The following is a 14343-nucleotide window of genomic DNA, read 5'->3' as shown; positions in this document are numbered from 1 at the left end:
ACTAAAATCATATGCCTACATTAGCTTGAAGTAGAATTCCCTGTCATTCTGTTATAGCAACAGTGCTTAAAGGCACTGATTGTGTATAACAGAATCCGTGCTTTTAGGCACTTAACATGCAGATAACTTCCTTTGCTCTGTTCTTACAAAAACGGTAACCTCTTCTTTCAGTTTGCTATATTTATGTAGTTTAAGTCTTGTTTTTTAGATCAGATGTGCATAAAAGCAAAATCGGGCATTATTGCCACCTTCCTAACAAAGAAGGTAGCATCCCCTTGTTTCTTCTAGACCTACAACCCTGCACAGTAAGAAACTGGAAATTCAGCAGGAGCAGCCAGGTGCTGGAGCTGGCCTGCTAGAGCAGAAGCGTGACGGCGAAGTGACTAGCAGGGCTTTTACATCGCCCTTCCCCACAGTATTACTGCACGTATTTCCTTCCCCTCTGCCGCAGGCTAAAATCCTTTCCTCTGCCCATTTTCTCGTTTAATAAAATCTCACTAACGTAGTCCATCTTCTCGAGAGGGGACAGCACCCGCGTACCTACAGCTCTTCCCTCCCACCTGTACAGAACCGCAGCCCTGCTGGCAGCTCCCTCCCGCCCTGCAACGGCTCCGGCGGGGCCCTCGCGCCCTGCGACGGCTTCAACGGTTCCGGCGGGGCCCTCGCGCCCTGCGACGGCTTCAACGGCTCTCGCGGGAACCTCGCGCCCTGCAGCGGCTCCGGCGGGGCCCTCGCGGCCCACAGCATTACTCCCCGCCGCCGCTTCCCCCCTCACGCGGAGCGCCCCCCCGCCTCCGCCTCCGCCTCCGCTCGCCTGGCTCCGCCCGGCGGGGGGAGGCGGCGGCGGCGGCGGCTCGGGCTCCTTATGGCTGCGCCGCGGCGGCCGGCTCCTCCTCCGGCCGCTGCCCTCGCTGCGTTGCCGGCCGGCGCTGCCCGCACGCGGTGCCGGCGCGCTCCGCTCCGCGCCGTGACCCCGCCGCTGCCGCCATGAGGTGCCACTACGAGGTGCTGGGCGTGAAGCGCGACGCCGCCGACGAGGACCTGAAGCGGGCGTACCGGCGGCTGGCGCTGCGCTGGCACCCGGGTACGGCTGCGCCTTCCGCGCTCCGCAGGCCCGGCCTGGCCGCGGGCCTGAGGGGAGGGGGCCCGGCCTGCTGGCTCCGACCGGGGCGGGGAGGGCCCGCGGGAGGGTGGCAGGGCCCTAGCGGGGTGCTGCGCTGCGCTCCGCGCCGGGCCGGGCGGCCGCCGCCTGCCCTCTGCGCGGCGGGAGGTGTTGGCCCCTCGTCGGCCCCGCGGCCCCCTCGGGGCCGCTCCGTAGCCCGGCCCTGCGGAGGGTCGGAGGAAAACGTGTCCGTAGCTGTCTTCCCGCTCCCTTCTGCAGCGTTACTTTGAGATGGAGAAACTCTCTTTTGACCGGGGAGGGAAAGCACTCTTGAAGCCTCGCAGATTTTGCCAGCCTGGTTTTGTTTTGTTTTTATGCTGTGCTCTTTTAGCTGTTTCCTTGTGCTCTGGGTCTGTTCAAACAGACCTGCCCCGTGAGCAGGGGTCTGGGAGGCAGTTGGGAGAGGGCTCTGTCAGCTGTCCTCTGGTAATTATCTTGGTGTATTATCTTGAGCTGCACTTCTGGCTTGATACTTTTGACGTTTCTTAAACAGTTGTGATAGGTGGTGCTATTATTTTTCTAGATTATTTAAAACTTAATAACTTTTCTTGCAGATAAAAACCTAGAGAATGCTGAAGAAGCAGCAGAACAGTTCAAGTTAATCCAAGCAGCATATGATGTTCTCAGTGACCCACAGGAAAGAGCCTGGTTAGTAATATTTCTCTCATAGTAGACTTAAAAAGACTCCCTCATGTTCTCATTTCTATCTTAACCCGGTCTGTTTTTGAATTCACTTCAGATTTGGTTTGGCTGGTAGTCTGAATAGAGCCTCTATAGCAGGTGTGGTCAGCCTTCCTAGTGCTTTACTCCAGACTTTTAAGCGGTCGAGAGCCGTGCAACATGTACTGCCTGCCTCAGAAACTTGAAGAAGGAGCGACTTGGAGAGTAGCGTCCTGGGGAGACACAGCTATGGGCCCACATCTTTCTCACCGTTCTCTTGTGAGATGGTGTTGGGTGGCCGTCTGGGTGACGTGACAGTGTTGGCCTCAGTTTGTTTCTTCCACAGTGGGAGATAGTTTGCTTACTAGCACGGGTATCCCTCCGTTCGTGTGGTATCACTGCAGTCTGAGCCACCCTGTTCAGGAGCTGCCTTTAGGGGAAAAAGGCAGCACAGCAATGGCTAAATACAAGTGTTTAATATGCTGTTATCTATTGCTGCAGATAACATGCCTTAATAACATATACTCTGCCACGTTGGTAGTCAGGTTTCTGTAACAATTCTAATTTGAAACGTGCACAAATATTTCCTTTTAGGAGATTATGTTACTTTAAATGTTCTGTGCAACTTGTCTTTCAAATATGCTGAAATCATGTACCAGTTATGCCGCTGAGAACACCTGTACCAGCTTTGTCCTTCTTGAAAGGAAAGTACTGTTATTCACTTTTCATATGCTAATTTACAGTTTGGGGTTTGCGTAAGTATTGGATGGTTTGGGTAATGTCGTACCAATTTCTGAAAACTTATTGAAACATCTTGCCCCTGTGGGGTTTTTCTGGTGTGTGTTTGTTTTTTACCTCTCTGAAGATGTTGTACATGAGACATGAATTCCAGACACTGGGATAAGCTATATGCTGAAGTTATACAAGTACTGTGTTAGGTATCTCTTATCCAAAAGGGTATTGGGAATATTCTGTGTCATTTACATCCTTGATGCTTTGAATTTTTGTAGGTATGATAATCATAGGGAAGCTCTGCTGAAAGGAGGAGTTGATGGAGACTATCAAGATGATAGTTTAGATCTGCTGCATTACTTCACTGTTAGCTGTTACTCTGGATTTGGAGATGATGAAAAGGTAATGAACTAATTCATCTTTAATGAATCAGTTTAAATCTCATGAAATATGTCAACGTTCACTTAATGTTGAAAAGCTATTCATAGAAATATTGAACACTGATAGTAATAATGTCTCTCTAAGACAAAACCTACACTGGGTGTTTAATCAAGTTTTAATTCCTGCTTATTGTCGAACACTACTTAGCCATGATTTTCAACTATACTATACAATTACAGAGTATATGTGTATGCTTTTATATAGCGAAGCATTCCCGTAAGTACTATGTGCTTATTCAGCAATATCTTTAAAAAGCTGGAATGCCTCATGCTAAGGAAAAGCAACATAATAGCAGTGCATGGGGCAGGGGGAGGATACGCTTGCTGCAGTCTAATTTCCTGTTGGATTTTAAGATACTGATCGTAACTTTAAAAGCTTCAGGTTGTTAGAAATATCTCTTCCTGAGACTATCCCTATCTGCTATTACGGTAGTAATGAATTAGTAACATTATAATTTAAAACGCAAAGATATAAATAGGGTACTTCATAGTGAATTTCATATTTGGACCTTCCTCAAAACTTGGTCCTATGTAGCCAGAAATGTATCCACATCCTCAGCGTGCTGCAAAAAATACTTTTTTTTGTTTTGAGTTGAATACAGGTGCTTGGTGAGAGACAGGCAGAGGTAATAGACAAAGGAGATGGAAATAAAAGGCACGGGAGAGAACGGAAACTTTATTATAAACAGAAAGGGTCTCATTACCTAGCATAAGTGCTTACAAGGCCTGTACCCTGGTTGAGAGTTGCTGTTGCAAACTGTAGTATTTCTCTAAAATCCGCTGCAGTAACTGAGCAGTTACGCACTTACTATTGAAGCATGCAGAATGAGTCACAGGTTGTTTTTTTATTTTCAGGGATTCTTTACAGTCTATCGACAAGTTTTTGAAAAGATTGCAAAAGAAGAGATGGAATATATGACCCAGGAAGATGCTGAAGAATTCCCTACGTTTGGATATTCCCAAAGTGACTACGATAAGGTAAGAGCAAGCGTTAAAACTAGAAGTAACACAGATGTGTCACACTGAAATCAAAGAAAAGCCTCCTGCTGACCTTAGTTGAATACAAAACCAGATATCTGTCCTATTTTCTACTACTGTAGACCATTACTATTATAAAGGAAGTGTTCAAATTATGATTCATGATATTTAGATGAATCAAAATTGTTATTTCCTGTTGGACTACGTTATTAGCCAGGCTTTTAGTGGTGAGTTGTCAAAACCATGCATTTCACAGGCCTAACCATCAATTATGCCGATGAAATTTAAGTGCTATGCAAAGCCTAAGAAGCAAAAGAACAGATGTTCTCTTGACTTCTCAGTGAGAATAGTTTACCGGTGCTCTAATGCAACATACCTTACAGAAAGGGCTATTGAAACACGGTGGTGTGTGCTTTTTTTTTTTCCCCCCTCCTGTTTAAACAACATGAGTAGTATCTTGCCTCATTTAGGAAAACTAAAATGCATCATTACATAATGCAGACTACGGAACCTGAGAGACATGGTGATTGACCTACAATGGGAGCTCCCACTAAGATATTCTGGAAGTTAAATCTTACTACAGAATAACGTAGGTGACAGGACCATCACGTTCTTTCCTTAGGGAAGTGAGAAAAGAACATGAATGGGACAGACCTGAATTCTTCTCGTCTGGTTTACCAACTATTTGTTGTAGTCTATCAATCTTGCAATTTTTTTTTAGGGTTACCAGTGTTTCTATGTTGAATATAAATAGTCCCAATGAATGACTGAATAGCATCAGCGATCTTAAATATTTCTCCTAGTATACTACTTCTCCATGGCACTTTTAGTATTATTGTATTATATGACTAGTTATTTATGAAATGTAATTGATGTATACCTTAATCTGAGAAACTCCTGTGGTATGAAACTTGGCTGGAGTTTGAAACAAAGTTACAAATCAAGCTGAAATAAATGTCAGAATGGTTCTTTGGATTTCATGTAAAATTTTAGGATGGCTTAACAAGTTAAAATCTTTCCCAGGGAGAAAATATTTAGCGTCTCTGAAAATGCTGACAACTGTTTTTTGATGGAGTGAGCTTGAAACATTTTTTGGGAACTGCTTGTGTAGAGGCCACAGAATGGATATGATTATAGACCAAAAATAGCTTTTATGCTGTCAGCTAATAACTACAAAAATAGCTGAAATTCTAGCACCAACATGATTTAACATCTGCCTTGGTCAGACTGATTGGAGAAGGAAGCAGAACATTCACCATTTTTAGTAGGAGCAGGTGCTTCTTGGGGGTATTTCAAGGGAAATACCCTAATTTAAATTTCAAAGTCATCGTCCCTGTTTGCTTGTATTCAGAAACAGCGATTAAACTGTTGGGAGGTTCCAGCACTCCAGTGTCCACTTCTCTAGTCAGTGGGAGTATTGTGGGGAAGGGGAAAAGAGTTTTAGAAAGGACCTACAAAAATTATCTAGAGGCTTAAATATCTGTGATATGAATAGTCTCCAGTCCGGTCTACTGAGCTTATTCACAAGTTTGAGAGGTGACCTGATTGATCAGTACCAGGCAACCAATGAAAATGTTTTTGAGTCTGTGACTTAACGAGACTTCAGGAGAAGAGAAGACATGTAGGTCAATTAGATGCTGAAACAAAAGCAGTCAGCTCTAACTATAGGTAGTAAGTAAAGCAAAATCCAGCTGGGAGTGCACCAAGAGCTGGTTTACTGTTGTGTGGAAAGGTGACAGAGATGTGCTTGTATTTCAGGCAGTCACTGAGCAGGAGGAAAGTCTCACAGCTCGTAAGAGGGGAGGATGATCCCTGTCATCAGTTCATGGCCATGTGCATCCTCTTGGACAGAAAACATCCCTTTCTGGAGCAGAAATCTGAGGCAATAGAAAGAGAGGCTATCATCAGTGAGATTATTGGGGGCATATACGTAGCTGAGTTTTTGTAATACTAGAGGGAAAAACTGCATAATAACTTGCCTGCCAGAGGCTACAGTCATGAACGTTGGCATATAAGTAGGCCATCAGAAATTAGTGTTGAGAGGCTGATGGTTGTAGCCCATATGAGTACCAATGATGTAAGGAGAAGAGATAGTAAAGGCAAAATGTAACCTCTTTGGTTAAAAACCTGGACGTCTGCTGCTGTGATGTATCCTGAAATGCAAGCGGTAGTGCATGGAGGGGTAAGCTGTGAAAATGCAGCTTAACGAGGAAAACAATATAAGAAAGAGGAGTTTAGAGATATTTTTTCTCTTTCTTATACATACAAAATACAGTTTGCTAAGAGTTACTTGGCAAGGAATAGAGAACAAAACAGAACATGACCATTATGCCGTTTTATTAATCCAGTATTTACTCATGAGCAAAAGGAAGGAGAATTAGGAAAAATTGTTCAGTTTCTTGTAACGTGAGAGCTAGAGGATATCATTTTAACTTGTAGTCTCATAATTTCCTAACAAAACAAAAGTAAGCATGTCTTCACATAACTTGTAGTTAAACTGTGCAAAACATGGCTCAAGGATATTTTAGATGCCAACGATTTATATGGGTTAGAAAAAGAAAAATTAAGGAAAGAAAAATCTATCAAGGGCTGTTAAAAAGTTTTTTCTCTCTTGCTCTGGTAGCAGAGAGAGTATGCTGGGATGAAATAGCATTGTTACTTGCTTTCTGTTTTGTTGCTCTCTTTGTGTTGGTTATTGGCCAATTTTGAAACTGTATGGATGACCTGTGGTGTAACTTGGTATGATGGTTGTTATGTAATGCAGGCAGACACTTGCGTGTGGACAGAATATCTGATTCTGGGTGTGCTTTTCAGTTTGATAGACAGAAGTATAGCAAAGTCAAGTAGCTGGGCACTAGCATTAGCCCAATTCAGTCTTGAGAGGAGATAATTCATGGGAAATTGGAGTTTGGAACAGTTTAGTGGACGAGGTTGTTGACTTGCCATGGTTTGAAACTTTAAGGAAGGTCTAGAGAAACCTCTAGTGATTTATTGGTGCTTTGGAGAAAATTGTGGCCTGTATAGGAGACACAAAACTACTACGAAAGCCCCAAATTATTTGGTACCTTTTTCCCCTCCTCCCTAATAAAATGACTAACTTAAATCTTTTTTTTCAACAGGTAGTCCACCCCTTCTATGCATATTGGCAGAGTTTCTGTACTCAGAAAAACTTTGCTTGGAAAGAAGAGTATGACACACGGCAAGCATCAAACCGCTGGGAGAAAAGAGCTATGGAAAAAGAAAACAAGAAAACGAGAGAGAAAGCAAGGAAGGAGAGGAATGAACTAGTCCGTCAGCTAGTTGCTTTTATTCGTAAAAGGGATAAAAGAGTACAGGCTCATAGAAAACTTGTGGAAGAACAAAATGCAGAAAAAGCTAAGAAAGCAGAGGAGTTTCGGAGGCAGCAGAAACTCAAACAAGCCAAGTATGTACATGCAGAACAAATCTTTTACTTTAAGCTTGGAGAACAATCCATGATGATTATAATAGTTAGATTCTAATAGCAGCTGCACTTGCTTTTTTAATCATCTTGAAAATTGTTTTAACTTTGGTCTTAAGTCTGAGATTTTTGAAGCTGAGTGCATCTGCATTGTACTGATATCTAGAGGTACCTGAGATAACCAGGGTGTAGTTAAGTCTGTGCACTGCAGGTAACTGGTTGCAGTAGCACAGAATTCAGTGCGCCTTTACTTACCTGGGGAAGTAAGATTTAATCGTGGTCCTTATTGGTTCAAAACAAAAAATGGATGTTAGAGAACGAAGGGAAAAAAGAACAGTAACAGCCTGGGCTTAGGTGAGCTTAAGTGGCCTTGGAACCCTACCTGCTAAAAAGTGAAGTAGAAAAAATGAACTCAGTTTTGCTTTTTCTTATGATTGGGCAGAAGGGACCCTCTCATTTGACAAAATGTAGACTTTTGTGCTTTTATTCTTCATTCTCTTCCTCTGCTTAAATTTTGTGGAATTCTCCCAGTGTAGGCACAATTTGGTCTTCAAACGAGGAGAGCTTTGTGTCTGAAAATGGGAGGAAGGAGCTTAAATACTTTACTTGTTTTGCAGATGTACTTTTACTGCATCTTGCATTTAAAAAAAAATCTATTTTACTGAAGGGAATGAAGCAAAGAGGTATGCATTTACTGGCAAATGGCTTCATAATTCTGAGTCCAGGAGCTAGCTGGACTGAAATTCAGCTACCCAGTGCAGGGGCAACTTGGGTCACACGGCGTATGGAAAACTGAGCTGGTACATTCCCATAGCATAGAGTTGAGAGGTAATGTGCTTATGCTTTTATGTTGCTGTGCTGTTTATGATCTCGCTATAGGTAAATGAAGCTGTACTGCTTTTAGGACTGAGCTGATTTTCCTGCTATCGATTTGATATTTGTACCATGCTGCCTAGTATTTCCTGCCTGAAATTCAAGAAGGATCTAGCTACGTTAATACCTCCTCACTTGCAGTGTAGATGTGCCCATTGACATCACAAACTAACTGCTCGAATTTCCAAGCTCTACAAACAATTGTTTGTTCCATCATAACATGTTCAGGAATTTCCTCCTAAAACACCTGAAATGAACAAGTGACCTTTAAATAATACTATTTTTGTAATTCCCATCTCATAAACACAAACGTAGAAGTTACTGCATTATTCTACTTAAAGGCTTGCTGAACAGTATAAAGAGCAGAGCTGGATAACTATGTCAGATTTGGAGAGAGAATTGCAAGAGATGGAGGCACAATATGAAAAGGAATTTGGAGATGGATCAGATGACGAAGATGAGTTAGAAGAACGCGAGATAAAAGAAGGAATAGAAGGTATGTGTGAGACCAACAGTGAGTCGTGGCTAGAGTATCGGCTTACTACATTTAAAGCCTTGAGATCTAGATTCACAGTTCTAAACGTAGTGCCACTCTCCTGCCTTCAGTGGAGGTGTGCCCAGTTAGAGTACTGGCTCTTCTGGATACTTTCCGTTGCACATAAGACATCAAGATACAGCTGCTGATTTATGCTAATACATGGTTTGGTGAAATAATCTTGATCCAGTGCATGGTGGTAATACCAAAGAAGTCGAGTATCAACGTTGTGACTATTTGCTGGGGCTTTAAGAACAGCTAACTTCAAAATCACTCATCTAACTTTCTCTCTCCAGTTCCCATCTCTTCAGACAAGTTGAGTGAGGAGGCTGAAGAAGCAGAATGTGTTGATGATCTCTACTGCCCTGCTTGTGACAAATTGTTAAAAACTGAGAAAGCGTAAGTTTTTTTTTAATTTGTTTTTGTTTTTTGCTTTTTTTTTTTTCCTGGAAATCTTGGGAAAGACCCTTTATCTTCACGTACGGTCAGTGTCTTCCAGTAGAGATGGCATCACTGTCAGGGCAGAATTTTCCGTGTTTGTACTGTTGGATAAAGGGTTTGTTATTAATTTATGTGTAAATATAACAATATTCTCTCAGAGCTACTTGCAGTAACTCCCTGGTGGTCTTCACAGCATGAAGAATCATGAAAAATCAAAGAAGCATCGAGAGATGGTAGCGCTGTTACGGCAGCAACTAGAGGAAGAAGAGGAAGAGTTTTCTGTATCTTTGGATGATGCAAATGGAATAAATACCAAAGAGGAGGAAGAAACAGAAGAGACACCCAAACACAAGTATTTTAAGCTGTTTTAACTTGCATAACATTATTGTGACCAATCACGTAATAAGTCTTGGAACCTCTCAGTGAGGGCTTCTAGTTGGATTTATACTTTTGTTGGAACTCATAATGTGCAATTTAAAATGTTTCTTTGTATTAGAGTTCCAGTGATATGCTGCTTCTAATATGGCTAGATTCAAATGCTGTAGGATAAGTCTCCTGTTTTTTTCCTGCTTTTTAAAGTACATATTAAGGAATATTAATGATGGTTGTTATTTTTCAGCCAGAGGAACTTGTTACAGAAAATGACTGTGATTGAAAATAGATTTGAAGAAAGCAAGTCATTTTCTAGTTGTGGCTACTTCCCCCTAATTTCGTGTTATAATGACTTGCAAAAATATAACTTGCCACCTCTTTAAAAAGTATACTTGTGTGTGTGTTTTTTTTTTTTTTTTAAAAAAAGGTAATCTTAAATTTTTATCTTCACAGGCTCTCCAAGAAGCAGAAAAAGAAACAGAAAACAATGACGGTATGGAGTCAGAAATTACGAAATTCAGGGAACTTTACAACTTGGTTTTGTCGTCTCCTAATTTCTCTTTTTGTGTCCTGAAAAGAGAATTTGAAATTCTACAGAACTTCTAGAAAGTGTTTAGATATTTTTAATTCATCCTTGACTGATGAATGATTTATTATATTATTATCATAATATTTTATGATAATAATCATAGACTTCATTTATGTTAGGATCTGTAGAAACAGAAAAATATGTGGTGCTGGCTCCAAAAAGCTTATGCACAAGGGAAAAGAGAACAGGTGGAAACAGGCAGATGGGGAGAATGCAAAGAATTGATCAGAAAGACAATCAGTGGTCTCAGTGCATGAGCAGCTTAACTGTTTGCTTTTCATTTTCTGTGTTATGGTTGCTTAACTTGGTATCATAATTTATTGTCTGTAAATCACTAACTTAAAAGGTAACATGTTGATACTGTGTAGTTGTTGGAACCAACACATCCATTCCACCCTACCACTTGAATTGTAAACAATGGTAATGCCAGTCTGTTGGGCTCCAGGATCTGAGTTTGTCTGTAATGCGACAGATCTGCGCTGACAGCAGCAGGGAGAGACTCAAGAACTGTGAGCTCTGTTTCAGGCTTTTGAGTGGCAGGAGTGCCCCAGTGAGCAAACTGTTCTGCCTTGTTTCCTTAAGCTTGATCCTATTCAAATCCTCTTCCTTACTTATCACCCACTCCTGGTGTTGTTCCAGGGAACTCCCTTTACCATGTCTTGCATCCTCCATGCTTTCCCAAGGTCTCATGTCTTTCCCCAGCCTATACCGTCTAGTCTCCTATCCTGTGCTCTCTTTCTTTGTCCTCTCCTCCATCAGTATCTCTTGTCCTTGAGATACTCCTCCAAGACTTTCAAGCAAGCAAATTTTTCTTGCTTCCACTTTTCTTGGTTTTGCATAGTTGCTCTACCTGCTTGTTTCCATCCCGCCCGTCAGCTTCCTGTCCAACTCTTGTCCCCTCAGTTACAATCAGAAAGTCTTGTCCTTGCAGTATAGGTTGCGTGTGGGGGACTTGTCTCCCTGCCAACAGTTCTATTACGAGGTCTTCTGCAGCCCAGAACGTGGGTGGCATCTCACATAGCATGAGCTGGAACGTTTTTAGTGTGGAGAGACTCTTGTAGAAACTTAACTTCCATCCTCTACCAAGCTTCTACTGAGCACATGTCAACTCTAGTGTTTTGTTTTTCTCGAGGTTGGTAGCTTAGCCAAATTTTGCCAGACAGTTGTAACGCTGCAAAAGATACTAGAGGAGATACAGTTACATGAAGATAGTGTTATGTCCATCTTGTTATCCTGCCTTTAGGAGCTGAGCTGTTTTGCTTCACACATGCCCGGGGGTTGACTTTTTGCCAAACTTCATGTCCTGAGGCTAACACTCACCATGCTTCAGCCCATGGGAAAGGTTACTGGTGTTTTTTAATACGGGGGAGGAAGAGGGAGAATACAGCATGTTTATGTCGCCTCAGTCAGCTGAGTTATTTTGGCTTCAGTGTCGTAATGCAGATGTGCAGCACAGAAAACTGTAGTCCAAACGACTAACGTTTGGCAAAGTTATAATCAAAACCATTATTTTATAATGTGAAATGGTAGCCAGAACAGTATGAGCCCAGCGTATAATTAAAAGCTACTGTCACTGTCCTCTTCCATAGTCCTAGAGGCTACATGTTAATGGTGTTTCTATACTGATTCTTCCCTTCATCACAGGTGCCCGCACCTTTCAAACGAAGATAATTGAGGTGTCAGTGAAAACACAGCATAAAATTACAGGGTTGATTGATAGCTTTGTGTGTGGTTTTTCCCCCACCTCCTCCTGGGTGAAGTAAATGACTATTATAAACATAATTGCTGATTATCTTAGAGCAGTTAATTTACATTTCTTCTGTTTGGACAGACTTACGAGGACTCTCTTGACAAAAGTGCTGATGAAGAAGCAGCTGAACAAAAGGAGGCGCCCAGTGCAGACAAGGACAATGGCTCAGCAGAGGAGCTAGTAAATGATGGCCAAAGACAAGCTGTATCAGAGGAAACAAGTGCTACAGAGGATGTCAGCCAAGTGAACGAAGCAAAGAGTGAAGTGAAAAGGTAATTCCCTTTGCACTGGCTTGTAATATAACAGTGACTATGTGATTCCATGCCTTGTTTGATACTGTCACACAAGTCTAAGTTTTCTCAACAGAGTGAACTGGAGGCTATTCCGTTAAATCAATAGAGTTGAATAAATATAGTACTAAACAAGGAATGTTAGAGCCTAATTTGCAAATGTCTTGTGACTACCAGTTGCTGCCACATCATTTACTAGTAGTTGATTCATCATCTAGCTAAATCCTGCAATCCACAATTGATAGTCTAAATGAAATTGCTCTGGTTTTGGTGGAAACACTTATGACCTGTTATGTGAAGGAAGGTGGGGGGAAGAAGCAGAGACACTGACTGAAAGCAATCAAAAGCTCTTAAAATATTATCTTGAACGTTCCTGTGCTACACTGATCTTGGTTTCTCTTTGTGTGTCAGCAGTACTAAGCCTAAAGGGAAAAAAGCCAAGGATGCAAAAAAGTCTGCTAAGGCATCTTCAGAGCACCCAACAATGGTATGTCAAATTACTTAAAATCACCGGTTTCTAAATAGCGTAACATTAAAATCAGAGTTGTTGGTTTGATCACCCTCAGTCCACAAATTCTGTGTAAGGTTTTTGGTTTATTTTTTTAATAATAGTTTTAAACAGGTACATTAGAATTTAGGAGACCGGAACATTAGCTTGCATCTTTTCAGGGAAAAGTAGCAGTGCTCTCACTACTGAAATGCAGTCCTAGTGTTCTGCCTCCATGAGTCTCACCAAGGCAGTTCAAAACAATTAAATTAAACACACTGAAGACAGAGCTGTTGTCATCAAGCAGGTGACAGGCAGTACCATTTTGAATCTCTTCCAATATCGATACTTCCTCAAAGGAGCAAAACCCGGTAATACTACAACTAAGACATATTTAATTCGGTAAATCTCACAGCCCAAAGAAGTATGAAGAAATATAGTCTTTAGTCAGGTAAGATCTGAACTATTCTTTATCTTAAAAGGAGTTAGATTTGCAAGGCTTCTGTCTCTGTTCTTGGATCTACTTGGCACTCCTTAATGTTTTAAGAAGTCATATTTGTGGATTGTTAGTTTTTTGTTTTTTATGTGTTAATCAGTAATCTGATATCCATTATAGAAACAGGCAAGAAAATGTGAATACTAAGCTGTTCAAGAGAAGCTGCATACCACAAACTGGTGTATTTATTAGATAGCCTATACTAATGTGAAGCTTTTTTTTTTTTTTCCCCATCCTTGTAGAGTGAAGTTCCCATCCATTGTGTAACCTGCAACTGTGCGTTTCCATCTCGGAATAAACTATTTGAACACCTAAAAGCCACAGGTCATGCAAAAGCAACACAAGCACCAGCTGTAAACGGAGCCGTACCCACCAGAAACAAAAAAGAAAAACGTAAAAACAGATAGAACTTTGTGTTACAGTGACAGTCTTCAGAATTGGATGTGAAAACTCTCTCAGAATTGAAAGGTGTGGATTTCCTGTATTCAGAGTTAAACGGAGAAGGCTACTTCTAATTTTGGGGAAAAAAAGAAGATGCAACAAAAGGAACATTATATTGTGAAGCAACCCGTGCTTTCTTTTGTTTGTACTAGCCTTTCTTCAATGGCTGAATTTGATCTACCATCCCAGCAGCTTTCAAGTTGTGGTGGTGACAGAGGAAACGGGTAAACCCAAAGGCAGTCACCTTGCATGGATACAGTACCCAGTCAGAGGAAATAAATTATTTTAACACTTATGTTGCTTTTTTTTAAACTGGTTTTAAGTTAAAGGATGGACTGTACTGCTTTGATCATATACAAACAAGAAAAGGAAAAAAGGGCTTTTCTACTATCTACAAGCACATCACCTTTCAAATTACTTAGAGAGAAATACTAGCACGATGATAAGGTTGGTTAATCATATTTTTGACGTTCTCCACTGATTTTCTACGAGCACCTGCAGAGAGTTGGGAAAAAAAAATCCTATGGAGGAACATTACTAGACTAAGTGAAGGGGGGAAAAATGAATGACAACTGAAATTCAATGCAATTATTCACAAGTGATTTGCATGCATGAAGAACATCCCTAGGAACATATATGCATAATGCCCAACTCTGAA

The 14343-nt window shown here is 41.5% G+C and overlaps 1 protein-coding gene across 2 annotated transcripts; it reads left to right on the top strand.

Annotated features, from left to right (window-relative positions):
- Positions 1-671: 671 nt before the first annotated feature.
- LOC138064856 (dnaJ homolog subfamily C member 21-like) lies at positions 672-13980 on the top strand. 2 transcript variants are annotated; one of them, XM_068929084.1, is made up of 12 exons: positions 672-1084; positions 1717-1810; positions 2833-2956; positions 3850-3972; positions 7092-7396; positions 8626-8780; positions 9116-9218; positions 9454-9612; positions 10086-10125; positions 12053-12243; positions 12673-12748; positions 13487-13980. In XM_068929084.1, the coding sequence occupies exons 1-12, from the start codon at positions 988-990 to the stop codon at positions 13649-13651; spliced, it is 1632 nt and encodes a 543-aa protein (XP_068785185.1). In that variant the 5' UTR covers positions 672-987; the 3' UTR covers positions 13652-13980. The 2 variants fall into 2 exon arrangements, with proteins under 2 accessions (XP_068785185.1, XP_068785186.1); XM_068929085.1 differs by having other exon boundaries at positions 695-1084; positions 12676-12748.
- Positions 13981-14343: the final 363 nt, after the last annotated feature.

This window comes from Struthio camelus, chromosome Z (assembly GCF_040807025.1).
Source record: "Struthio camelus isolate bStrCam1 chromosome Z, bStrCam1.hap1, whole genome shotgun sequence".
NCBI classification, from domain to species: Eukaryota; Metazoa; Chordata; class Aves; order Struthioniformes; family Struthionidae; genus Struthio; species Struthio camelus.
The sequence above is the reverse complement of the archived record's forward strand: the minus strand, read 5'-3'. Positions and strand labels throughout refer to the sequence as shown.

Coding starts and splice junctions, on each gene's coding strand:
- LOC138064856 (XM_068929084.1), top strand. CDS start 988: ATGAGGTGCCACTACGAGGTGCTGGGCGTGAAGCGCGACGCCGCCGAC. Junction 1,085..1,716: donor GGCGCTGCGCTGGCACCCGG/GTACGGCTGCGC, acceptor CTTTTCTTGCAG/ATAAAAACCTAGAGAATGCT. Junction 2,957..3,849: donor GATTTGGAGATGATGAAAAG/GTAATGAACTAA, acceptor TTTTATTTTCAG/GGATTCTTTACAGTCTATCG.